The sequence below is a fragment of the Pristiophorus japonicus genome, chromosome 15 (genome assembly GCF_044704955.1).
Source record: "Pristiophorus japonicus isolate sPriJap1 chromosome 15, sPriJap1.hap1, whole genome shotgun sequence".
Lineage (NCBI taxonomy): Eukaryota > Metazoa > Chordata > Chondrichthyes > Pristiophoridae > Pristiophorus > Pristiophorus japonicus.
The window spans coordinates 87,111,602-87,137,625 of NC_091991.1; the positions used below are offsets into that span (position 1 = coordinate 87,111,602).

The 26,024-nt window shown below is 45.4% G+C and overlaps 1 protein-coding gene across 3 annotated transcripts in view; it reads right to left on the reverse strand.

The window, feature by feature from the left end:
- Positions 1 to 26,024, reverse strand: part of large1 (LARGE xylosyl- and glucuronyltransferase 1) — a 781,831-nt gene that overhangs the window by 110,364 nt on the left and 645,443 nt on the right. For 2 of the 3 annotated variants that reach the window (XM_070900694.1, XM_070900695.1), the window contains 2 exons: positions 23,003 to 23,107; positions 4,142 to 4,254 (listed from right to left, as the gene is read on the reverse strand). In XM_070900694.1, the coding sequence (XP_070756795.1) occupies positions 4,142 to 4,254; positions 23,003 to 23,107 (218 nt within the window). The remainder of the gene's footprint in view (positions 1 to 4,141; positions 4,255 to 23,002; positions 23,108 to 26,024) is intronic. The other variant, XM_070900696.1, reaches the window with a different exon arrangement.

A 26,024-nucleotide genomic window follows, 5' to 3' on the forward strand; every position in this document is an offset into this window, starting at 1 on the left:
GTCAGGTCGGGTCCAGTCCGGGGGCGGGGGGGGGGGGGAAGCGGGAAGCGGGAGTCGGGTCGGTGTCGGGTCCTGTCCGGGGGCGGGGGGGGGGGTGAAGCGGGAGTCGGGTCGGTTCGGGAGGAAGCAGGAGCTGGGCGTGGGAGGAGCCTTATTCACACAGCCCCAGTGAGGCCATTCGGCCAGGGCTAGGGGCTGCGTGCTTCGGCCCCTCCCACACAGTTTTGGGCGCCTGGAGCTACTGCACATGCACGCCCACTGTAGCGCGCATGTGCAGAGGTCCCGGCACTGTTTTCAGTGAAGGGACCTAGCTCCGCCCCCTACAGCTCGTGCTGCGATGCGCCGAGGGCCAGAGGACCTGCAGGGAGGTGGAGAATCTGGAAGTTTTTTTTAGGCGCACTTTGTGGCGCGAAAAACGGGCGTCCAGGTCGGGACAGCGCCGTTCTAGGTGCGGCTCGAAACTTGGGCCCATGATGTCCTGTATAGCTGTTTAATCCTATTCACAGTCTTTAGTCAAGTCATTAAGTTCTGCTGGCCTCCGATGTACCTACCTGCACTGATTTTAACTCTCCGCAAGGGTTTTCTGAGGTGGCCACATACACTAGCCTAAGTAGATTTGGAGTAACTATTAGCTGGCCAAAGTGGCCTAAATGGCCAAAACTGGCGTAGGTGGCTGGTAACGTACCCTTTTGAGAAAAACTAAACTAAACTAAAAAAAATCCTAATTAACTCACTTACACTGGCACAAATTGAATGAGCAAAATGGGGATTTTTAAGCTACTCCAGAAAAATCAAGTTGCCCCAAAAAAAACGGAGCAACTCCTGGCCAATTTTGAGCCCTCTGTATCTACTCTATCGAATCCCTTTATTATATAAAACATCGCGATTAATGTAGCATATGCATCCACGAGTATGCTCACAGGTTTGTAGAGCTGTTGAGTTGGGAGTGGCTTAGCCAGTTACGTGATGTTCACAAGACTTAATAAAACCCCAGCCAGTTAAGTTCAGGGCATCCACAACGAGGCAGGTGGTTGTGAGCCTGGTGGATGAACTGGTAATGTGTAGTGTGATTGTTAAACCTTTCGCTAATAAACCAACTAGTTCTTAATAGCAATGTGTTGCTATGAAGTTTTCAGCAAAGAACCCATGAAGCAAATACGTTACAGTTAGATCGCCCCTCAACCTTGTAAACTCAGGGGAATATAACCCAGGTTTATGCAATCGGTCCTCATAATTTAACCCTTTCATTAATGGTGCATCTGCGATGTAGCCCTTCCAAAGCGAATACATCCTTCCTGAGGAGCGGTGCCCAAAACTGAACGCAGTACTCCAGATGCTCTTTGACCCCTACTCTGTACAACTGAAGCATCAGTTCCACCACTTTGTATTCCAGCCTCCTGGAGATAAAGGCTAATATTCCATTAGCCTTTTTGATTGCTTTTTGCACCTGTGCACTTGCTTTTAGTGATTTGTGTACCTGGACCACCGTGCTTATTTTCAGGACGAATGAACAGCCTCTCAACAAAGCAACCACTAAAAATTGCCATTCCCTCCTCCAGTTCAACACAGCGAAACACAGGCTTGCTGCACATCCCTTGCTTTACTACTGTAATAAATCTGAGCCTCCATCTCGCCAAGCTTGGCTTTGGCTTTTTCCTGTCAAACCGCTCAACTGTGAATAAGCTATGATTTCTTGTCATCCTTTTCCACTTGCACTGTGGGATGGCTCAACTTCGGCGTAGCTGCTAGGATTTCTCTCCAAGTTACTTCATTGTGTTGCATGCTGAGCGAGCTTCTACCACGGTTGGGGAAGGGCTCCACTCCACTCCGCACCACAGCTTCCAGTCAAGTTGTAATTAGTTTCTCAGACAGAATAAAAGTCTATATGGGGAGCGGGCGGGGAAGTGGAGCTGAGCCCAAGATCAGATCAGCCACGATCTTATTAAATGGCAGAGCAGGCTTGAGGGGCCAAATGGCCTACTCCTACTTCTTATGTTCTCATGCTCAGCTCAGCCCAATTGTTATAGAATCAGAGGAGGAGGCCATTTGGCCCATCGTGTCTGTGTTGGTGTGCGATCTTCAACAGCAGCTGCTTCTTCCAATGCATTTCTGTTCCCTTTCCCCGTATCGTTTCTATTACTCTTCCTTTTCAAATGCTTATCCAACCCCCTTTTAACGATTTTAAAATCTAAAAGGGCACAATTTTAACATAACCTGCTAGGCGGGAAACTGACGGGGTTGGGCGTGACGTGGTTTCACACCCTGCCCGATTTTACTCTTTATTATAGTCAATGGAGACGTGAGTTCAAATCCCATCACGGCAGCTGGGGAATTTAAATTCAGTTAATGAAATAAATCTGGGATAAAAAAAAGAGGCTAGTATCAGTAATAGTGACCATGAAACTATCGGATTGTCGTAAAATCCAATCTGGCTCACTAATGTCCTTTAGGGAAGGAAGTTTGCCATCCTTACCCGGTCTGGTCTATATGTGACTCCAGACCCACAGCAATGTGGCTGACTCTTAACTGCCCTCTGGAATGGCCTAGCAAGTCCCTCAGTTGTAACAAACCACTACAAGAAACAATAATAAGAATAAAACCAGACGGACCACACGGACTGCAGTGGTTCAAGGCAGTGGCTCACCACCATCTTCTCAAGGGCAATTAGGGTTGGGCAATAAATGCTGGCCTTGCCAGTGATACTCACATCCCATGAATGAATTAAAAAAAAACACATCATGCGGGATGTAAATCCAGCATTCCACCGTTAGTTTTATGTCGGTGAGTTAGATAAAAATGAACTCTCCATGTCTCAATAGCCAGTGTGGAGAAGCATTCCATGTTTAATAACCCTCTAAAGAGCTTCTTTTAGTTCTCCTTTCATGTTTCCATTGATAATCCTGAACCTGAGGAACTTTTTACACAATGGGTACTTTGGGCTGGATCTTCTGGTCCTTTGCGCTCGGGGTTTCGCCCTGGAGCGGCGTGAAAGGCAGCGTTCAGGTCTCCTGCGCCCCATCGTGATCCTCTGGTCGGGTTTTGTGGCGTCGCTGAGCAGGATCGACGGGAAGAGCTGCACCGAGTGTGTAATGCCTCTGGTTGTGACACCGGCACAAGTTTTGACTCTTGCCCGACCCGTCGGCCTGGAAGTGCGCCTGCAATTTACCGCCTGGGAAATCAGAGTGGTCCAGCCATGCCGGCAGCACAGAACAAGGTAATGAGCTGTAAAAGTGAGTGCGAGTGTTTTTTTATTTAATTTTTGTGCGATTTGTGTTGTGTTGGTGTGGGCAATGTGTTAGGAACGTTTCGCTGTTTTTTTGATTACCCCCACCCCAGGCCTCTCTCGGACGCTCCTAGCCCGGCACTTTAGCTCGGGAGTTTCCCATCCTTGCGCCACGAGAGGTGCACAACGCCACCCTTAGCGCTACGCACCCTGACGCAGGGCCCAGCTGCCCAAACTTAAATACTAAAGTGCAAACTATTCCCGGCTGGTAACTTTCCCGCCCCGCCTGTTTTCGCCCCGAAAGCTGAAAAACCTAAAATATGTCTTTATAAATGAGGCCGTGTATTGAAACACCTAGTTGAGAAATGTGTCATGTCTATAATACTCGATTCGACAATTTGAAAAATGTGGCTTATCTTTAATTAAATTTTAAAAATCTCCCAACAAAGAACTAGGAGGGCACAAAACCTCCCTGCAGAGTTGTCTCACTTTTGTCACGGTCACATATTGCCTGACAAAAGCTAACCGTGCCCTGCAATGTGCTGCTGATTCTTCCTTTTATTCTGCCCTGGATGTCTGCAATGGTGTGTTAGTCGATCCTGTGGCAGATTGGAAAACTGGCATTATTTACACTACACATAGACAGCTCTGGGACTTTGATCAAAGACAAATAAAGAACTGGGTGGAGGAGGGATGAGAGAGGTCACCAGGGTAATTCTGAGATTCCAGGCGGGGGAGAGGAGGATGCAATCTGGTCAAAACCAATAAATTGAAGGAGGACAAATCCTCTGTCTTTTCCCGATTGGGCCTAAGGGGGGAATTAGTGGTATAATCCAGTCTCTGTTGTCACATGTTAAAAATGTATCAGATGTTAACTATAATGGACTGAGTTAATATTGTGGGAAGAAGTTTGTGTACCTGATCAGCCAGTGACGTGGACAGCATGTTCATCAGCTCCCGTTCAGCAGTCAGTCGCCACATCTGCTCCCATTTCATCTTCCGCAGCTTGTCCAACAGCAGCAGGATAACACCTGGGAGACACAAAAACATATTCCCTTTTGTAAGAAAACTCAATAAAAGTCTAGATGCAAAGAAAGTGAGTTACTGTAATGTATTTGCTTCATGGGTTCTTTGCTTAAGAATTTATAGCAACACATTGCTATTAAGTTGGTTTATTAGCAAAAGGTTTAGCAATCACACTACACATTACCAGTTCATCCACCAAGCTCACAACCACCTGCCTCATCGTGGATCCCCGAACCTAACTGGCTGGGGTTTTATTGAGTCTTGTGAACATCACAGGACTGGCTAAGCCACTCACAACTCAATAGCTCAACCAACCAGTGAGCATCCTCACAGGTGCATACATTACAACTGTCAATTCCACACGCACAAAAAGATAAATTCCTAATCCGGGAACAGAATTCACAGGATTGGGTCCAATGGAGAAGGTGCGTCTGCCCTCGTCCGTCCAGAATACCAACTCGACTGTCACCTCATCACATCATCCAGCTGTTTTTTTTAAGGAGTCCAGTGTCTTGGATTCAGCTGGCCTTCCTGGCCCCCTGTTGAGCACAATGTGCAAATAAATATTTCTTGGTGTCTCTCCCAAATTTGCTCTGTTGAATTGACTATCTTCAAGTAAGTTGTCCAAAGAGAGACAACTGTAATGTCTTATTGATCCTTGGGGATAATCAAATCAAAATGCACCAATTAATCTTGACGTCAGTCCTAAATTTGTCCTCCCGATTCGAAAGAACCAAATCATGTTCTATTATATTGAATTTCAATACAGCGAGTCAGTTCCTATTAGCTCCCTTTCGATAGAATTCCTTCAGATTAAATTAGTTCCCATTGTGCTGTACAGATTTCCAATGCACCAAACCAATTTCTACTTAGTGCCATTGTACACATTGCAATACATCAAGTCATATTCAATCCCATTACACAATAGCTAGATTTTCTGAGTCCTCACTTGGAAAATGTCAAGAGAAGGGAAACTGCTGGTGATGTTTCAATGTTTGCTTCTACGTGGGCTGAGCTGAGAACTCAGAATATCCAACTACTGTTCCAATATACAATAGCTTTGCCCCGTCATACCAAATAGAATTTCATCAGAGGAAATAAAAGAAAGGCCTGCATTTGTATAGCAGCTTTCACAATTGCAGGTCAAAGCGCTTTACAGACAATTAAATACTTTTAGAAGTGTAGTCACTGTTGCAATGTAGGAAATATGACAGCCAATTTGCACACAACAAGCTCCCACAAAGAGGAATGTGATAATGAGCAGATAACCTGGTTTAGTGATGTTGACTGAGGATAAGTGTTGACCAGAATCCCAGGGAGAACATCCCTGCTCTTCAAAATAGTGGTTCTTTTATCCGAGTGGATAGACGGGCTTCGTTTAACATCTCATTCGAAGGACGGCACCTCCGAGAGTGCAGCGCTTCCTTAGTGCTGCATATTAACCTTCCATTCATTCAGTCCCATTAAAACATAGAAACATAGAAACAGAAAATAGGTGCAGGAGTAGGCCATTCGGCCCTTCTAGCCTGCACCGCCATTCAATGAGTTCATGGCTGATGATGCAACTTCAGTACCCCATTCCTGCTTTCTTGCCATACCCCTTGATCCCCTTAGTAGTAAGGGGGAAAATGTAGTTCCAAACCACTTCAAAGAGGAGGGCTGGGTTTTCCGCTTCAGATCACATCAGCCCATGATTTTTCTCCCGTTAAAATGAGTGGGCAGAAAGTCACGGGTGGTTAAGTACGATAGCAGGAAGCCCTGGTGCAGCACTCCAATGTACCAATTGGCTTCCACTACACAACATTCGAACTGTACGAATGCTCGTTACATAACAGTCACACACCACAATATGTCGCACTGTCTTTCTTTAAACACAATTCTGAAGGATCAAATCCCTTTCCGTGTTACCTTCCACAAACTTGAGCACATATTGTCGGCTGACCTTTCAGAACAGTACTGGGGTGTTTCAGATGAGATGTTAAAGCGAGGTCCCGTTTGCCCTCTCAGGTGGATATAAAAGATCCCACTGCACTGTTTGAAAGTGAGCCAGGGAATTCTTTCTGTCTCTTGGCCAACATTTAACCCTCAACCAACTTCATTAGAACAGATTATTTGGTCATTTATCTCACTGCTATTTATGGGACCTTGCTGTGCACAAATTGGCTGCCTGGTTTCCCTACATTACAACAGCAACTACATTCAAAAGTACTTCATTGACTGAATTGTATTGGGATATCCTGAGGTCGAGAAAGGTGCTAAATAAATGCAAGTCCTTCTTAACACACAACATTCCAAGAGTTCATCATTGTAGGCAAGAAATTCTGTGAGTTACTATGTGTAAATATATAAACACGCATAGATGTAGACCACATTGTCCGCATGCCCGATACGAGACTCCCAAAACAAGCGCTCTACTCGGAGCTCCAACACGGCAAGCGAGCCCAAGCTGGGCAAAGGAAACGCTTCAAGGACACCCTCAAAGCCTCCTTGAAAAAGTGCAACATCCCTACCGACACCTGGGAATCCCTGGCCCAAGACCGCTCAAAGTTCAGGAGAAGAAGACATCGAACACCTCGAGTCTCTTCGCTGGGAGCAAGCGGAAGTCAATTGCAAACAGCGGAAGGAGCGTATGACAACTCAAGTACCCCACCCACCCGTCCCTTCAACCACAGTCTGCCCCATCTGTGACAGAGACTGTAGGTCACGCATTGGATTCATCAGTCACCTGAGAACTCATTTTTAGTGTGGAAGCAAGTCATCCTCGATTCCAAGCGACTGTCTAAGAAGGAGAAGAAGTAAAGAGTGATCGTAATAATGGACACATTAGGCTGATGTACAGCGGTAATGGAGCCTCAAAATTCTATCCACAAATGACAAGAGTCTTAGTAACAAAATTGAAGATCTTGAAGTCTGCTCTAACAAAGTTATTGCAATGTGGATGTGGCAGATATAGGGGAATGTTGTGATTTACAGGGGAATAGATTGCTTTGCAAGGATAGAAAGAATGAAGTAGGAGGGAAAATGGTTCTTTAATGTAAATGATGACATAAATGAAAGAGCTAGACAAATCAGAACCAGGTGTGGTTAAGTTTGAGCTGTAAAGAAGAAGAAACTAATGATTGGAATTGGTTTTTAGGTGACCTGGAACTTTATACTCAAACAAGGAAAAGATGTGGGGGAATTGAACACAGTTGTTCTGTGAGATTAGAATTTATCAGGGATAAACTGGGGGGTCATAATGGGGGTAACATGACAGAAAACACATGGACAAAATAATGAAAGAACCTGGAAGAGAGGAGGGGATTGCTGGGACTATAAAACACAATGTAAAAGTGTTTTGGAAATATATCTGTAGCAAACAGACAGGCAAGGAAAGAGCTTCAAAGGAAACATTCAATCAAGTCACCAAGGAATAGCAAGCATGCTGAATGAAATCTGTATGTCTGTGTACATAGAGCTAACCTCAAACAGCTTTCTTACTGTTGGGGTAGAATTTCTAAGGCAAGGTGATGAGATTTTAAGAAAAAAAGAAATAGACGATAAAGAGATGGACAAACTGAAGGGGGACCATTCCCCGGGTCCGGATACATTACATCCTCGGGCACTACCTAATGACATTGCTCACACTCTCTCACATATCTTCAGGCAATCCTTGGAAATGGAGATTGTGACTGAGGATTGGAAAAAAAGGGTACATGACCCTAATGACATCGATTATTGGAAAGATACTGAAAGGCACCCTGAGGAAATGAGTGATTAACCACAAGGAACAATACAGAACCATATGAGGGAGCCCGCTTGGATTAATGAGGGACATTATGTTTGACGACCATCTTGGAGTTTTTTGAGGAGAGAACAAACCATGTGGACAGGAGTAGCTTTATGGGATGATCGTTTGGAGTTCAACAGAGCTTTTGATAAAAATGTACAAGATTGGAAGAAAAAACATAGGCAGGGGGTTTCTAATATTGATTGAAGATTGTCTGAAACAGCGGATGCAAAGGGTGATTGCATGTGGAGCTTGATCAGCGTGGGATTAGCGCTGGTGCTGTAAAAATGACATGAAATATTCTAGTGCAGTTTCAATCTGGTCTAGTGTGTATCGGCCCCAACAGGGCATCACACTGAGGTCATGATGTGTGGTGCGACTGATGGGGGAAAAAAGTGACACTGGTATGGTAAGGGATGTACCTCTGAGCTTGAAATTCAAGTATGTTGTCAGGCTAAACATGAAGCTTGATTCTGGATCTGATGGTGCAATATCCAGCCAATAACCAGAAGGCACAGATTTAAGACAAAAGAACCTGAGGTGACACGAGGGGAAACTTTTTTACGGAATGAGTGGCTAGGATTTGGAATGCGCTGCCTGATAGGGTGGTGGAAACAGATTCAATGGTAGCCTTCAAAAGGAAATTGTACACTTACTTGAAGGAGAAAAAATTGCAGGGATATGGGGAAAGAGGGAGGGAGTGGGACCAACTGGATAGGTCGAAAGAGTCGGCGCAGACTCGATGGGCGGAATAGCCTCCTTCTATGCTGTACTGTTCTATGATTGTAATGACTTGGAAGTGGGGCAAGAAACAAAGCTCTCCAAGTTTGCAGATGGTACCAAAGTGCGAGGGCCTGAAAACAACAGGGAGCAGGCTGATCAAAGACAGCAGACACGAGATCGTCCAGGGCGCTGGGCTGGTGAGTGGAAAATGCACTGAACGTGGGTTAGTGCAGATTCATGAGATTGGGAAAGGTTATTAAGCAGTGGCAATATAAGCTAAATGGTACAATTCTACAGACACGAGACAGGAGAGGCAATGTGGAGATACTGGTGAATCCATCGGCACAGATGTAAGGAGAGCAATTACAATCTCGGGCTATGGAAGCTGAGGACTAGGGCACGATGGTCAGGAAGTGATTCTGAACATGGTCCAGACCCACCACGACTCGTGTCTACAATTCTGGTTACTGTATTATGGAAAAGACAGTCAGGGAGAGCAGCAAAGGAGGACTAAAATTGAGAGCTGGGATTTGTCACCGGAACTAAGAGGAGAGGCTACAAAAGATCACAACGGTCTTCACTAGTCTTGGTAATCCCTACATTCTCATTGTATCATAGCACGGGACTACAATAATCCAAGCTAATATATTCATTTCAATAGACACGAGTCAAACAGTGAAGGAATTCAGGGGTATAATGTATGCACCTGTGAGTATGCTTACAGGTTTGTAGAGCTGTTGCATTGTGAGTGGCTTAGCCAGTCATGTGATGTTCACAAGACTCAATAAAACCCCAGCCAGTTGGGTTCGGGGGATCAACGATGAGGCAGCTGGTTGTGAGCCTGGTGGATGAACTGGTAATGTGTAGTGTGATTGTTAAACCTTTGCTAATAAACCAACTCGTTCTTAATAGCAATGTGTTGCTGTGAATTCTTAAGCAAAGAACCCATGAAGCAGATACATTACAAGGGGGAAGTAAGTTGTTCTGTAAAAGAAGATAAAGGCTAACAACTTGATTACCATCAGGAGATACGAGTCACACATTCAAGAGCTGGATTGGTTTTAACATACTACTTATAGTCCTCACAAATTCTCATCAGATGTAATCCTGTTTACAATCTTCATATGTAGAACTCCCTCGATTCATTGCAACACAATTTATGCGTCATATCAAGCAAATGAAAGCAAATTCCACTGGCAATAAATACTGTAAGGCCATAATTTCATGCCAGTATCATTTACAATCAAATCTTCTGCCTCTCACTTTCCGCTGTGGTTTTATTAATGTCCGTGCAATTTCAGTTCATGAACATGGAGCAACACAGCACAATTCAGAGCCTATTTGATGCACCAATGCGTAGGTGAGGCGAGGTGGTACTGAGGAGAAAATTAGCTCTCCATTTACAGCATTAATATAGAAACATGGAAAATAGGTGCAGGAGTGGGCCATTCGGCCGTTCGAGCCTGCACCACCATTTAATAAGATCATGACTGATCATTCACCTCAGTACCCCTTTCCTGCTTTCTCTCCATACCCCTTGATCCCTCTTGAATATATCCAATGAACTGGCATCAACAACTCTCTGCGGTAGGGAATTCCACAGGTTAACAACTCTCTGAGTGAAGAAGTTTCTCTTCATCTCAGTCCTAAATGGCTTACCCCTTAACCTTAGACTATGTCCCCTGGTTCTGGACTTCCCCAACATCAGGAACATTCTTCCTGCATCTAACCTGTCCAATCCCATCAGAATTTTATATGTTTCTATGAGATCCCCTCTCACCCTTCTAAACTCCAGTGAATATAGGCCCAGTCGATCCAGTCTCTCCTCATATGTCAGTCCTGCCATCCCGGGAATCAGTCTGGTGAACCTTCGCTGCACTCCCTCAATAGCAAGAACATCCTTCCTCAGATTAGGAGACCAAAACTGAACACAATATTCCAGGTGAGGCCTCACTAAGGCCCTGTACAACTGCAGTAAGACCTCCCTGTTCCTATACTCAAATCCCCTAGCTATGAAGGCCAACATACCATTTGCCTTCTTCACCGCCTGCTGTACCTGCATGCCAACTATCAAGACTGATGTATTTAGACACCCAGATCTCATTGCACTTCCCCATTTCCTAATCTGCCGCCATTCAGATAATATTCTACCTTCGTGTTTTTGCCACCAAAGTGGATAACCTCACATTTATCCACATTATATTGCATCTGTCACTCATTTGCCGACTCACCTAACCTGTCCAAGTCACCCTGCAGCCTATTAGTGTCCTCCTCACAGCTCACACCGCCACCCAGCTTAGTGTCATCTGCAAACTTGGAGATATTACACTCAATTCCCTCATCCAAATCATCAATGTATATTGTAAATAGCTGGGGTCCCAGCATTGAGCCCTGCGGAACCCCACTAGTTATTGCCTGCCATTCTGAAAAGGATCCATTTATCCTGACTCTGCTTCCTGTCTGCCAACCAGTTCTCCATCCATGTCAGTACATTGCCCCCAATACTATGTACTTTAATTTTGCACATCAATCTCTTGTGTGGGACGTTGTCAAAAGCCTTTTGAAAGTCCAAATACACCACATCCACCGGTTCTCCCTTGTCCACTCTACCAGTTACATCCTCAAAAAATTCTAGAAGAAATTCAAGCATGATTTCCCTTTCAAAAATCTATGCTGACTTGGACCGATCCTGTCACTGCTATTTCATCTTTAATAATTGATTCCAACATTTTCCCCACCACTGATGTCAGGCTAACTGGTCTATAATTACCCGCCTTCACTCTCCCTCCCTTCTTAAAAAGTGGTGTTACATTAGCTACCGTCCAGTGCATAGGAACCGATCCAGAGTCAATAGACTGTTGGAAAATGATCACCAATGCATCCACTATTTCGAGGGCTACTTTCTTAAATACCCTGGGATGCAGACTATCAGGCCCCGGGGATTTATCGGCCTTCAATCCCATCAATTTCCCAAACACAATTTCCTGCCTAAAAAGGATTTCCTTCAGTTCCTCCTTCTCACTAGACCCTCGATCCCTTAGCATTCACGGAATTCCATAATTCCACGACCATCTAGAATCTCAAATGTGGCTTCTGATAGTATGTAAAGTGAAGGAGAGGGGAGGAGCAGCGTCAGCGGCAGTCCGGGGTTAGCGGCCTACAAAGGCCCAGCGGCAATCTGTGAGCGAGCAGTGCGGGGAGGAGGGACAAGAAATCAAAAAATGACGTCACAGCCAAACTGGTCAGTGGTTGGCTGATCGGCTGGTGAGTATATCTCTTTGATTTTGTGTTCTAATAGATAAGAGGATAAATTACTAAATAGTTGTTTGGTGTGTGTAGTGGGAGTCAGTGTTTTTGCTGGATAATTTAAGGGTAACTAGTGGGATGGCAGGGCAGCTCGCTCAAACGGAGTGCAACACCTGTGCCATGTGGGAATTCCTGGATGCTTCCTGCAACGGGGATGACCACATGTGCAGGAAGTGTCTCCAGCTCCTCCAACTTGAGCGCTGAGTCTCGGAGCTTGAGCGAGGACTGGAGGCACTGAGGAGCATCCAAGAGAACGAGAGGTACGTGGATAGCTCGTTGGTCACCCCACAGATTAAAAGGGTACAGGAGGATAGGGAATGGGTGACCGTCGCACACAAGAGTATGGCGAGGCAGGTAGTGCAGGAGTCCCCTGAGGCTATCCCGCTCTCCAACCGGTACTCTATTCTGACTACTGGCGAGGGCGGTGATGCCTCTGGGGAGTCCACAGCACCGTGGTTGCCTCAGCTGCACAGCGGGGGAGGAAGAAGACGGGAAGGGCTATAGTGATAGGAGATTCAATAGTTAGAGGAGCAGATAGGCGCTTCTGCAGCAGCAAAAGTGACATCAGGATGGTGTGCTGCCTCCCTGGTGCAAGGATCAATGACGTCACTGAGCGACTGCAGGGCATTCTGGGGAGGGAAGGGGAACAGCCAGTGGTTGTGGTCCACATTGGTACCAACGACATAGGTAGAAAGAGGGGTGAGGTCCTGAAAGCTGAGTTTAGGGAGCTAGGAGTAAAATTGAAAGTCAGGACCTCAAAGGTGGTAATCTCGGGATTACTGCCAGTATCACGTACTAGCGAGGGTAGAAATAGGAAGGCTAGTCAGATAAATACGTGGCTGGGGCATTGGTGTAGGAGGGAGGGCTTTAGTTTCCTGAACAATTGGGACCGCTTCTGGGGTAGGTGGGACCTGTACAAGTCGGACAGGTTACACCTCAACAGAGACGGGACCAATGTTCTCGCAGGTGGTTTTGAGAGTGTGGCTGGGAGGGCTTTAAACTAGCTTGGCAGGGAGATGGGAACCCAGGAGAGGGCTCTGAGCTAGTTAGAGTGGATGAGAGCTCAGATGAACAGAACTCCAAGAAAGAATGCAAAAGGCAGGAGGCAACAGAGCAGAGTAGCACTGGGGTAAGTGTAAACCACAACGTGATAGGAAGGGACAATATGTATGAATATAAAGGGGCAGCAGGAGGGGTCAAAACTAAAAATCATGGTTTAAAAACTAGTATTAAAACACTTTACCTAAACGCACGAAGCATTCGAAACAAAGTAAATGAGTTGACGGCACAAATCATTACAAATGGGTATGATTTGGTGGCCATTACTGAAACGTGGTTGCAGGGTGGCCAAGACTAGGAATTAAACATACAGGGGTATCTGACAATTCGGAAAGATAGACAAGAAGGGAAAGGAGGTGGGGTAGCTCTGTTAATAAAGGATGATATCAGGGCAGTTGTGAGAGACGATATTGGCTCTAATGAACAAAATGTTGAATCATTGTGGGTGGAGATTAGAGACAGTAAGGGGAAAAAGTCATTGGTGGGCGTAGTTTATAGGCCCCCAAATAATAACTTTACGGTGGGGCGGACAATAATCAAAGGAATGATGGAGGCATGTGAAAAGGAAGGCAGTAATCGTGGGTGATTTTAACCTACATATCGATTGGTCAAATCAAATCGCACGGGGTAGCCTTGAGGAGGAATTCATAGAATGCATACGGGATTGTTTCTTGGAACAGTTTGTTACAGAACCTACAAGGAAGCAAGCTATCTTAGATCTGGTCCTGTGTAATGAGACAGGAATAATAAACGATCTCCTGGTAAAAGATCCTCTCGGAATGAGTGATCACAGTATGGTTGAATTTGTAATACAGATTGAGGGTGAGGAAGTAGTGTCTCAAACGAACGTACTATGCTTAAACAAAGGGGACGACAGTGGGATGAGGGCAGAGTTGGCTAAAGTAGACTGGGTACACAGACTAAACGGTGGCACAATTGAGGAACAGTGGAGGACTTTTAAGGAGCACTTTCATAGTGCTAAACAAAAATATATTCCAGTGAAAAAGACGGGTGGTAAGAGAAGGAATAACCAGCCGTGGATAACCAAGGAAATAAAGGAGAGTATCAAATTAAAAACCAATGCGTAAAAGGTGGCCAAGGTTAGTGGGAAACTAGAAGATTGGGAAAATTTTAAACGACAGCAAAGAATGACTAAGAAAGCAATAAAGAAAGGAAAGATAGATTATGAAAGTAAACTTGCGCAAAACATAAAAACAGATAGTAAAAGCTTTTACCGATATATAAAACGGAGAAGAGTGACTAAAGTAAATGTCGGTCCCTTAGAAGATGAGAAGGGGGATTTAATAATGGGAAATGTGGAAATGGCTGAGACCTTAAACAATTATTTTGCTTCGGTCTTCACAGTGGAAGACACAAAAACCATGCCAAAAATTGCTGGTCACGGGAATGTGGGAAGGGAGGACCTTGAGACAATCACTATCGCTAGGGAGGTAGTGCTGGACAGGCTAATGGGACTCAAGGTAGACAAGTCCCCTGGTCCTGATGAAATGCATCCCAGGGTATTAAAAGAGATGGCGGAAGTTATAGCAGATGCATTCGTTATAATCTACCAAAATTCTCTGGACTCTGGGGAGCTACCAGCGGATTGGAAAGCAGCTAATGTAACGCCTCTGTTTAAAAAAGGGGGCAGACAAAAGGCAGGTAACTATAGGCCGGTTAGTTTAACATCTGTAGTGCGGAAAATGCTTGAAGCTATCATTAAGGAAGAAATAGCGGGACATCTAGATAGGAATAGTGCAATCAAGCAGACGCAACATGGATTCATGAAGGGGAAATCATGTTTAACTAATTTACTGGAATTCTTTGAGGATACAACGAGCATGGTGGATAGAGGTGTACCGATGGATGTGGTGTATTTAGATTTCCAAAAGGCATTCGATAAGGTGCCACACAAAAGGTTACTGCAGAAGATAAAGGTACGCGGAGTCAGAGGAAATGTATTAGCATGGATAGAAAATTGGCTAATTAGCAGAAAGCAGAGAGTCGGGATAAATGGGTCCTTTTCGGGTTGGAAATCGGTGGTTAGTGATGTGCCACAGGGATCGGTGCTGGGACCACAACTGTTTACAATATACATAGATGACCTGGAAGAGGGGACAGAGTGTAGTGTAACAAAATGTGCAGATGACACAAAGATTAGTGGGAAAGCGGGTTGTGTAGAAGACACAGAGAGGCTGCAAAGAGATTTAGATAGGTTAAGCGAATGGGCTAAGGTTTGGCAGATGGAATACAATGTCGGAAAATGTGAGGTCATCCACCTTGGGAAAAAAAACAGTAAAAGGGAATATTATTTGAATGGGGAGGAATTACAACATGCTGCGGTGCAGAGGGACCTGGGGGTCCTTGTGCATGAATCCGAAAAAGTTAGTTTGCAGGTGCAGCAGGTAATCAGGAAGGCGAATAGAATGTTGGCCTTCATTGCGAGAAAACATAAGAACATAAGAATTAGGAACAGGAGTAGGCCATCTAGCCCCTCGAGCCTGCTCCGCCACTCAACAAGATCATGGCTGATCTGGCCGTGGACTCAGCTCCACTTACCCGCCCGCTCCCCATAACCCTCAATTCCCGAATTGGTTAAAAATCTATCTATTTGTGATTTGAATACATTCAATGAACTAGCCTCAACTGCTTCCCTGGGCAGAGAATTCCACAGATTCACAACCCTCTGGGAGAAGAAATTCCTTCTCAACTCGGTTTTAAATTGGCTCCCCCGTATTTTGAGGCTGTGCCCCCTAGTTCTAGTCTCCCCGACCAGTGGAAACAACCTCTCTGCCTCTATCTTGTCTATCCCTTTCATTATTTTAAATGTTTCTATAAGATCACCCCTCATTCTTCTGAACTCCAAGGAGTAAAGACCCTGTCTACTCAACCTATCATCATAAGGTAACCCCCTCATCTCCGGAATCAGCCTAGTGAATCATCTCTGTACCCCCTCCAAAGCTAGTATATCCTTCCTTAAGTAAGGTGACCAAAACTGCATGCAGTACTCCAGGTGCGGCCTCACCAATACCCTGTACAGTTGCAGCAGGACCTCCCTGCTTTTGTACTCTATTCCTCTCGCAATGAAGGCCAACATTCCATTCGCCTTCCTGATTACCTGCTGCACCTGCAAACTAACTTTTTGGGATTCATGCGCAAGGATCCCCAGGTCCCTCTGCACCGCAGCATGTTGTAATTCCTCCCCATTCAAATAATATTCCCTTTTACTGTTTTTATTTCCAAGGTGGATGACCTCACATTTTCCGACATTGTATTCCATCTGCCAAACCTTAGCCCATTCGCTTAACCTATCTAAATCTCTTTGCAGCCTCTCTGTGTCCTCTACACAACCCACTTTCCCACTAATCTTTGTGTCATCTGCACATTTTGTTGCACTACACTCTGTCCCCTCTTCTAGGTCATCTATGTATATTGTAAACAGTTGGGGTCCCAGCACCGATCCCTGTGGCACACCACTAACTACCGATTTCCAATCCGAAACGGACCCATTTATCCCGACTCTCTGCTTTCTGTTAGCCAGCCAATTCTCTATCCATGCTAATACATTTCCTCTGACTCCGTATTCCTTTATCTTCCGCAGTAACCTTTTGTGTGGCACCTTATCGAATGCCTTTTGGAAACCTAAATACACCACATCCATCGGTACACCTCTATGGGATGGAGTACAAAAGTAGGGAGATCCTGCTGCAACTGTACAGGGTATTGGTGAGGCCGCACCTGGAGTACTGCGTGCAGTTTTGGTCACCTTACTTAAGGAAGGATATACTAGCTTTGGAGGGGGTGCAGAGACGATTCACTAGGCTGATTCCGGAGATGAGGGGGTTACCTTATGATGATAGATTGAGTAGTCTAGGTCTTTAGTCCTTGGAGTTCAGAAGGATGAGGGGTGATCTTATAGAAACATTTAAAATAATGAAAGGGATAGACAAGAGAGAGGCAGAGAGGTTGTTTCCACTGGTCGGGGAGACTAGAACTAGGGGGCACAGCCTCAAAATACGGGGGAGCCAATTTAAAACTGAGTTGAGAAGGAATTTCTTCTCCCAGAGGGTTGTGAATCTGTGGAATTCTCTGCCCAAGGAAGCAGTTGAGGCTAGCTGATTGAATGTATTCAAATCACAGATAGATAGATTTTTAACCAATTCGGGAATTAAGGGTTATGGGGAGCGGGCGGGTAAGTGAAGCTGAGTCCATGGCCAGATCAGCCATGATCTTTTTGAATGGCAGAGCAGGCTCGAGGGGCTAGATGGCCTACTCCTGTTCCTAATTCTTATGCTCTTATGTTCTTATGAGACAGGGTATTATATAAAAGTGGCTTCCCCGATGGTTCGGCAAGTTTATCCAGTGAATAACGGAACCACACAGACCAGCTTTGAACTCTATTCTGTTCTGAGTTCGCAGATATCAGACCAAGAGCCAGATGGGATGCTGAAAAGGACTTTGGCGCATCTAGGTTAGAGAGAGGAAGATCGGCCAGGGTTCCTGCTCCTGATATCTATCCAGCAGCCCCCTACCAGAAAATGCCTGTGTATGGGCGCTGGTTGCGAACAGGATCAAGCTGGGTTATGATGCCTTCCACATTCAAATAGCTTGCCAACGCACAGACTTGGATAAGGTACTGGAATGATGCCTGGAGTCAACACGGCAGGAGAGGAAGGAAGCGGCAAAGCTTAATTGACCAGAAAATTTAATACGCGGTACTTGCAAATATATCCACTGAGGGTCGTACAGAGATGAATACATTTAATTAGGAGTCAGGGTCTTTCACTGATATAGCGGGGATGGGTCAGGGAGCTCACAGAGCCCTGCTCAATAACTTCTTTGGACGGTGTGTAAGTCATTGAGAGTGCTGGTAGTGACACATGGACTGAGTGGGGAAACACTGTGAGGTGTGGGGTCCCCTTTCCGCAACATTCCCAACAAGGATCCCCTAAAATTTGTCCCTTCCCAATGTAATGTATGCACCTGTGAGTAATGTATGCATGGATGAGTATGCTCACAGGTTGGTGGAGCTGTTGAATTGTGAGTGGCTTAGCACAATGAGGCAGGTGGTTGTGAGCCTGGTGGATGAACTGGTAATGTGTAGTGTGATTGTTAAACCTTTGTTCATAAACCAACTAGTTCTTAATAGCAATGTGTTGCTATGAATTCTTTAGCAAAGAACCCATGAAGCAAATACATTCGAGCCAAGCCACAGAGTGGAGAATTGTTTTTTGTTCTAGTTCTGTGTTAAACAGAGGCCATGGTTCCAACTAAGTTAGTTTTAGTTGTGCCTTGTTTAAAGGGCACCATCTTTACAGAAAATTACAGGCAGGCCTTTTCCGGATGGTTTATATCTAAAAGCACTGGCTATAATTTCACTTGCACAAGAGACTGCTTGGCAAAGACTCTCTGGAACATTCCTTTCTCCATCACCTATACCTATTCCTATGATTGACAGCAAACGTCTTTGCACACTTGAGATATCAGGCATCATTTCCAAAAAGACACTGCTTCTAAATGCAAACTGTGCTCCTGTGTTATTTACATTGCGTGTGTGTTTGGGATGACACTTTGGTTAAAAAAAACAGGATGTGTCTGGATCTTTCAGTTGAAAAGAGCGAGCCGTTTTTCAGGAGGGATGGCGGGGATGGATTTTAATCTGAGGCATACTGTGGGAAAAGTGTTCTACTTTCGCTCATGCGCTTCTCCGAATCAAGACATGGTGGAGACCGGAGATTCATTGTCCCCCAGCTACAAGGGAGGGTATCTCGCTCCCAGTGTTTAGAGGTAGGAATATTGGTTAATACTTCCTAATGTTGCTCTTGTTGAATGAAATGTGGACGAGCAAAGTAGCGATGCAGGTTAATAAGGCCATAAAAATAGCAAACCAAGCAGTGGGGTTCATTTCTATAGGAATAGAACTGAAAAGCAGAGACGTTATGCTTAACGTGTATTGAACCTTCTTTAGACCACACTTGGCGTACTGTGTACAGTTGTGGTCTCCAAATAATAAAAGGGCTGTAGAGGTACTGGAGAGGGTGGAAAAAAGATTCAAAGGATGATACCAGAACTGAGAGGTTGCAGAGGCTGGGGCACTTTTCTCTGGAAAAGAGAAGGTTGAGGGGTGACCTGATCGAGGTCTTCAAGATTATGAAAGGGCTTGATTGGGTAGACGTAGAGAAGATGTTACCACTTGAGGGGGAGACCAGAACTAGGGGCCATCAATACAAGACACTTAATTGACTTCAGAAAATTTCACATGCGGTCGTTGCAAATATATCCACTGAGGGTCGTACAGAGATGAATACATTTAATTAGGGGTCAGGGTCTTTCACTGATATAGTGGGGATGGGTCAGGGAGCTCACAGAGCCCTGCGCAATAACTGGCTTTGGAAGGTGATAGTCACTAATAAATCCAATAAGGAATTCAGGAGCAACTTCTTTACCCAGAGAATGGTTAGAATGTGGAACTCGCTACCACAGAGAGTGGTTGAGGTGAACAGCAAAGATGCAATTAAGGGGAAACTCGATAAGCACATGCGGGAGAAAGGAATAGAAGGATATGTTGATGGGGTTAGATGAGGGAGGAAGCTCGTGAGGAGCATAACATCGGCATGGACCAGTTGGGCTGAGTGGCCTGTTTCTGTGCTGTACATTCGATGTAATACTGCCGTACAGTGCTCTTGCCAAATTAATCAATCGAATGCTGCTTTTCCCAGAAGACACTGCAGTTGATTTTGCGTGGCATAGGCTGAGCTGCAGGCACCCTGGGTGCCAAGGAAGAGCTGCAGACGTTACCTTGACAACGCATGTCTTGTACATCCAGTCTATTCAAACTGACAATCAACAGAAAGCGGGAGAACAGGGATGTTAACCTTTGGATCCCTTGGGAGGAGCAGAGAGGAAACATGAAAGCAACATTTTGAACACATCTGCCTTCTGTCTCTGTTGACAGCAGATTAAAGACGAAGTCCCTTGTGTCTCCGCAGCATGCCAGCAGTGAAAAGCCTCCGTCTCTCTCTCTCTCTCTCTTTAAACCATGCTCTTGTACAATCAAAGAGTCCTGGCCTCTTCCCAGTCTCCAGTGAGGCGCACACGGTCCCTTAACACGGGGTGGCACAACAGCACACCCGCTCCGTTGCTAAACTGATGACGCTTCCACATAGATGCATTCAAAGGGAAGCTAGATAAACAAGGATGTCAAGGGTTATGGGGAGCAGGCAGGAAAGTGGAACTGAGGCCAAGACCAGATCAGCCATGATCTTATTGAATGGCGGAGCAGGCTCAAGGGGCCAAATGACCTACTCCTGCTCCTATTTCTTATGTAATAGTTAATTTCTCGCTCCAAAACTCCCTGAATGTTGATGGGCTTTTTTTTTTGCAACCCAGACAACCAATGCAGGTATTGTACACAATTGGTAAAAACTCCTGTATATGTTTCTGAAGCTCATCTAGATTCAAACAGCTTTTTAACTTTCGGCTGCGAGGTTAGATTTGATTGATTGGTGCTCTTCTTTATTTTACACATCTTAAGTTCTCCGAAAGTCTCCCTGGCAACTCTGTCGCAAAAGTCCTTTGATCTGTGACTCAATTCCAACTGATTAACTTACGAGCCAAGCACATGGTTGCAGCTATCTGTGAGCAGCAGCGGGTGATTTTTCCACAAGTATGGCCACACAACATTATCCTGTATCCATTAAGCAAGGAGAGCCAGAGATCGTTACCAGGAATGCGTGCAAGTAAGGAGGATGGATGTGAGTTTATGGCAATGAAGTCTGCATTCAGAGTTGAGGGACGAAAACGTTGTGTTTGCCTCATGCTTGTAAGGTAGCAAAAAATCCCAATCGACCAGAGCAAAATGGGTATTTGGACAAAGGAGAGGATGAGAGAGGTGACAAAGGCTTGGGCAAAAATGTGGGTTTTAAGGACGGTCTTAAAGGAAGAGAAGGAGCTTGAGGGTTGGAGAGGTTTAGAGAAGGGATTTCGGAGTGGGACCTTGGATACTGAAGGGATGGCCACCAATGGTGGGGCAAAGGAGAGGAGCTGTGTGCTGTAAGCTTTCAAACAGGGAGTGGCGGGATAAAATAAACATTTTGGGACCTTTTGACCAATTTTTCTCCAGAAAGGATTTAGAAAGAGTTATCTTTAATGTTGACTTTTTAAAAGCATAGCATATTCATACCAGTTTAGGGAAGGGCTCGGAGGTGATCGTTAATTAAGATGCTAATGAGCTAGCTTTGATGTGGTTTCCTCTTTAAACGGCCCACCTTTGGAGAGATGTGTGAACGACAGCTTCAGGGCACAAAGGAGTACTATTGCTATACTCCAGGTTTCACTATTGGACAATTGGGACAATGTGAGCTGGACCCCTGCGATGAACCAGCACCTCGATGGAGGAGGGAGAAGAGTGTCCAGAAACATTGCAAGGTATAGTCCCATGTTGCTCAATACAACTTATACAATGGGTATTTTAGCTATACAAGCAGTTTAAGGAGGATGAGATGGATTATGGACAGTGTCAGCTGTGGCTCAGTGGGTAGAACACTGGCCTCTGACTTAGAAGGTTGTGGGTTCAAGTCCCACTCCAGGGACTTGAGCACATAAATCTAGGCTGACAATCCCAGTGCTGAGGAAGTGCTGCACTGTCGGAGGTGCCGACTTTCAGATGAGATGTTGAACTGAGGCCCCGCCTTCTCTCTCAGATGGATGTATAAGATCCTATGGCACTATTTTGAAGAAGAACAGGGGAGTTATCCCCGGTGTCCTGGACAATATTTATCCCATCAATTAACATAACAAAAAAACAGATTATCTGGTCATTATCACATTGCTGTTTGTGGGAGCTTGCTGTGCGCAAATTGGCTCAGCGTTTCCTACATTACAATAATGACTACATTCCAAAAGAACTTCATTGGCTGTGAAGCGCTTTGAGACGTCTGGTGGTCGTGAAAGGCGCTATATAAATGCAAGTCTTTCTTTTTTTCTTATGTTTCCTTATTGAAAAACAAATGTGCAGCCCAAACATATTACTGATGTAATTGTGCTAGGTGGGGCTGATAAGTCAGAGGAGAAGCTTTAATTAGCTTTTGAGGCAGAAGTTGAAGAACAACTTTTTATTACGCACAGGAGTACCTCAACTCCTCTACCAGCCTGTGTTCCATAGTCATTGATACCCAGCAGTGTCGCCCCTACCACCTGGCTCCAGTGGCCAAAGAAGTTTCATGAACTCAGATCATTGGTCAAGGTCAGTGAGTGCATCTTCAAAAGCTGTCTCCTGAGCCACAGCTGGCACTGTGTGAGTTGGTCTCAGAGGAAAACTCCATTTGCCACCTTACCAGGTGAAGTGGGCTGCTCCTGTTGTGGGGAATGTGGAAAAGCGGAGACGGGAATCTCTGCTCATTCCCAGTATGGGGAATTTGGGAGTGAGAAAACCCTGCCTAATTGCTGAATGGGGAATTTGGGGAAGAGGTGGGGGGGGGATGTCTCTGCCTGTTCTGTGTTGGGAATTTGGAAAGGGGAGAGACATAGTGCCTGTGCCCTATATGGTGACTCAGGAGGGGAGGGATTTCTGCCCTGTAGCTCCATCCTGCTGTGTGCTAGCCATCAAGAGATCACTTTACATTTGTTCTAACTATTGAACTGTTAAAGAGGAAACCAGGATAACAATTATAAAGTCTAATATCGATTCACTCTAAAATTAGTATGGTCTGAAATTTGAACTAGATTTTTGATTCATGCTGAAGAAACTGTTTGCTCAGATCCATCCATATAGGTGAGGTGTCACCGTTCCAATTAGCATCAATTAGAGAAAGATTGGGAAATTGCCCAGTGGAGACAAAATAGTTACAGCAGAAGGGATTAGTGCCTGCCGTTTTATAATTTGATGGGTTGCTTACCTGTGTTATATCCTCGACTCAGCGCCGGCCAAGGCCTGTGATTCTTCCACAAGTTCCCAAGGTACCAATCACTCTGATTCTCCACCAATCCAAGAACCTGCTGACCTGTGAACAAGGAAACAGCAAAGGGTTACTCTGTGTCCACGGTTGTTTCTGTCACCGACACTTTCTTTATGCAAGCTCATATTTGCATCGACTTGTGTCACGTGAAGGTCCTTTTGTAGTTTTGTAGAGGACAGGGATCATGGTAAACGGCCCAATTTCCTACATGACTCCCAGTGATAGCAGTAAATGGACTTTTGTTAAGAGAATCGTATGGTCAGATCCACACATGGATAGCAATGTCAATCTTGGTTAATATTTTGTCTCCCTGGTCACTGAGCCCGATCGTCCTAATGCTGCCTTAGCCCAGATCAACCAACCCAGCCGAGACCAGGAACTGAAGCCGAGGCCTTCTGGGACCTTGCTCAATGGCTCATCGGATTGACTGTGTGAACAGTTGTGTCATGCAGACCTGGCAGGTCCCTGGCTCCCTTCAGAGTCCGTGCCGAGTTATTTGCTTGCAACTGGGGCGGCAGTAGGGGTGTTACAACTGAGCTCCTGGTTTAGGAAAAGGCACTATATAAATGCAAGTTCTTACTTTCGCCCACGTGGGATTGGGCAGCCCACCCTTACTCCGAGCACCTCACTGCTGAATTATTCATAGCCGACCATCGCTGCCCAGTGACGCTACACTACACCCTAATGAGCATCGTTGACCAAAAGCGGTGATTTAATGTGATTGATGGCTCCTGACTGCTTATTGATCAGGGAAGATTATCTGCTATTGAAGTATAAGTAGTCCCAGACTGCGGGGAGGGATTGCCTTCTTTGATTTGGCGAGACTGTGGCACTGTGACTGGGAGCAGATTGAAAAGGCTGGCCTTGTCATATTAACTCCTGCAACCTGCTACCACTGTCATATCCAGTGCACGGAGCTGGGGGATTACTACGCACCATTGAAGAACATAAGAACATAAGAAATGGGAGCAGGTGAAGGACATTCGGCCCCTCGAGCCTGCTCCGTCATTCAATAAGGTCATGGCTGATCTGATCTTGGCCTCAACTCCACTTCCCCGCCCGCTCCCCATAACCCTCGACTCCCTTATTGAAGGAGAATGTTCGCGAGGTTTTAGTCTGGAGGTACATGGCCTTACTCTTACATTTCTCTGATGCCTGTAAAGAAGGATTTGATACCCTCTCGACACCATCAACCATTCCGAGGTCAGATAGAGCCAAATTAATAGAGCCCTTCATGGCTTGACCCGGCAATCTATCTCAATCCCAAACTAGCATGGGTGGCCCCTTGCATCACTGTGGCTTGTCCAATTCCCGCACCTTATGTTTCTATTCTGCACTGGACGACGCGAGCAGTACGAAACATGAGGGCAGTTTACCGCTGTGGTTTGACAGTGACTCAAGCAGATTGAGATGAACGACATCTACTTTACACAGGATCATTAGCGCTCTTTTGAGAGGAGAAACATTTAATTTAGTCACGGTTCCCTTCCAGACCAAGGAGAAGAAACTAATGATACAACAGCGAACAAGTAATACCTAATCCTCATCGGAGGCTGGAGGTCTTCATTCCCTGTGACTAGACTGAGTTGAGACCCAGGCACTGAATTGCACAATACCAATCATTATAACATGAATGATCTGAAAAAGGCGCTATCCCCTCGTCAGCCTGGGCTGTATTTACAAAGCACTGCGCCACCCATTTGTCAGTCAGCACACGAGATCATTCTTAGTCAGGATCTAAACCCAAACCCCACATCTGGCTGGCCAAAAAAAAACAAGCAGGGTGTTTGGTGTAAATGGGTCTGTCACACTGGTTCAGTTGGGAATCCTGTTCTGACTGATGCAGCTGAAATTCCGCCAATGTTGAAGAAGTTTCAGCATCCACTTAGGACATTCTGTATCTGATCTAGTTCGACTCAGAGGGCAAAGTAGAATTTCCCCGCACCCCTCCACCTTGAATACACATGATTTTGATCCCCTCTATTAAATCTCCTTCTAACCTTCTCTGCTTATAGATGAACAATCCCAGCTTCTCTAGTCTCTCCGCATAACTGAAGTCTCTCATCCCAGGTACAATTCTAGTAAATCTCCTCTGAACTCTCTTCAAGGCCGTGACATCCTTCCTAAAGTGCATCAGACGCAATCCTCCAGCTAGGGCCTAAACAGCGTTTTATAAAGGTTTCCTATCACTTCCTTGCTTTTGTACTCTTTTCCTCTATTTATAAAGCCAAGTATACCGCATGTTTGTTAAAACAGTCTTCTCAACTTGTTCTGCCACCTTCAAAGATGTATGTCAACCCCAAGTCTCTCTGTTCCTGCACCCTCTTTTAAATTGTACCAGTTCATTTATATTGCCAAATAGCAGCGGAATCGAAGGAGCTAGCATAGCAAACACAGAATGAGTTGGACAAAATATACATGCGGCTGCAACCATGGCAGCTGAAACTTAACGCAGAAAATTGAGCAGTACTGCATATCTGCTGGAAAGATGGGTGAGACAGATAGTCCATGAGTGGTGCTGAAATAGGGAAGGATCAAGTTGAAAGAGACCTAGGAGTCTGAGTAGACTTGATGCTCAACCAATGCAGTGCTAGAATCAACAAAACGAATACAATGTCTAACCACATAGGCAAAACAGTAGACTACAAGCCAGAGGTAGTCATGATCAAACTGTATAGTGCTCCGATCAGACCCCACCTTGAATGCTGTGTCTATTTCTGGTGATGAGATGCTGGAGGCAGTGCACAGGCTATTCAACTGTTGAGGCATCATAGCGAACCTGACCATATCCTCAGCACTCACACATCACACACAGATGGAAGAAAGGTCATTTGGACGTGTTCTGCAGACTCTTCCAGCCCTCCCCCACCGCAGTAAACATAGAAACATAGAAATTTACAGCGCAGAAGGAGGCCATTTCAGCCCATTGTGTCCGCGCCAGCCGAGAAAGAGCCACAAATCC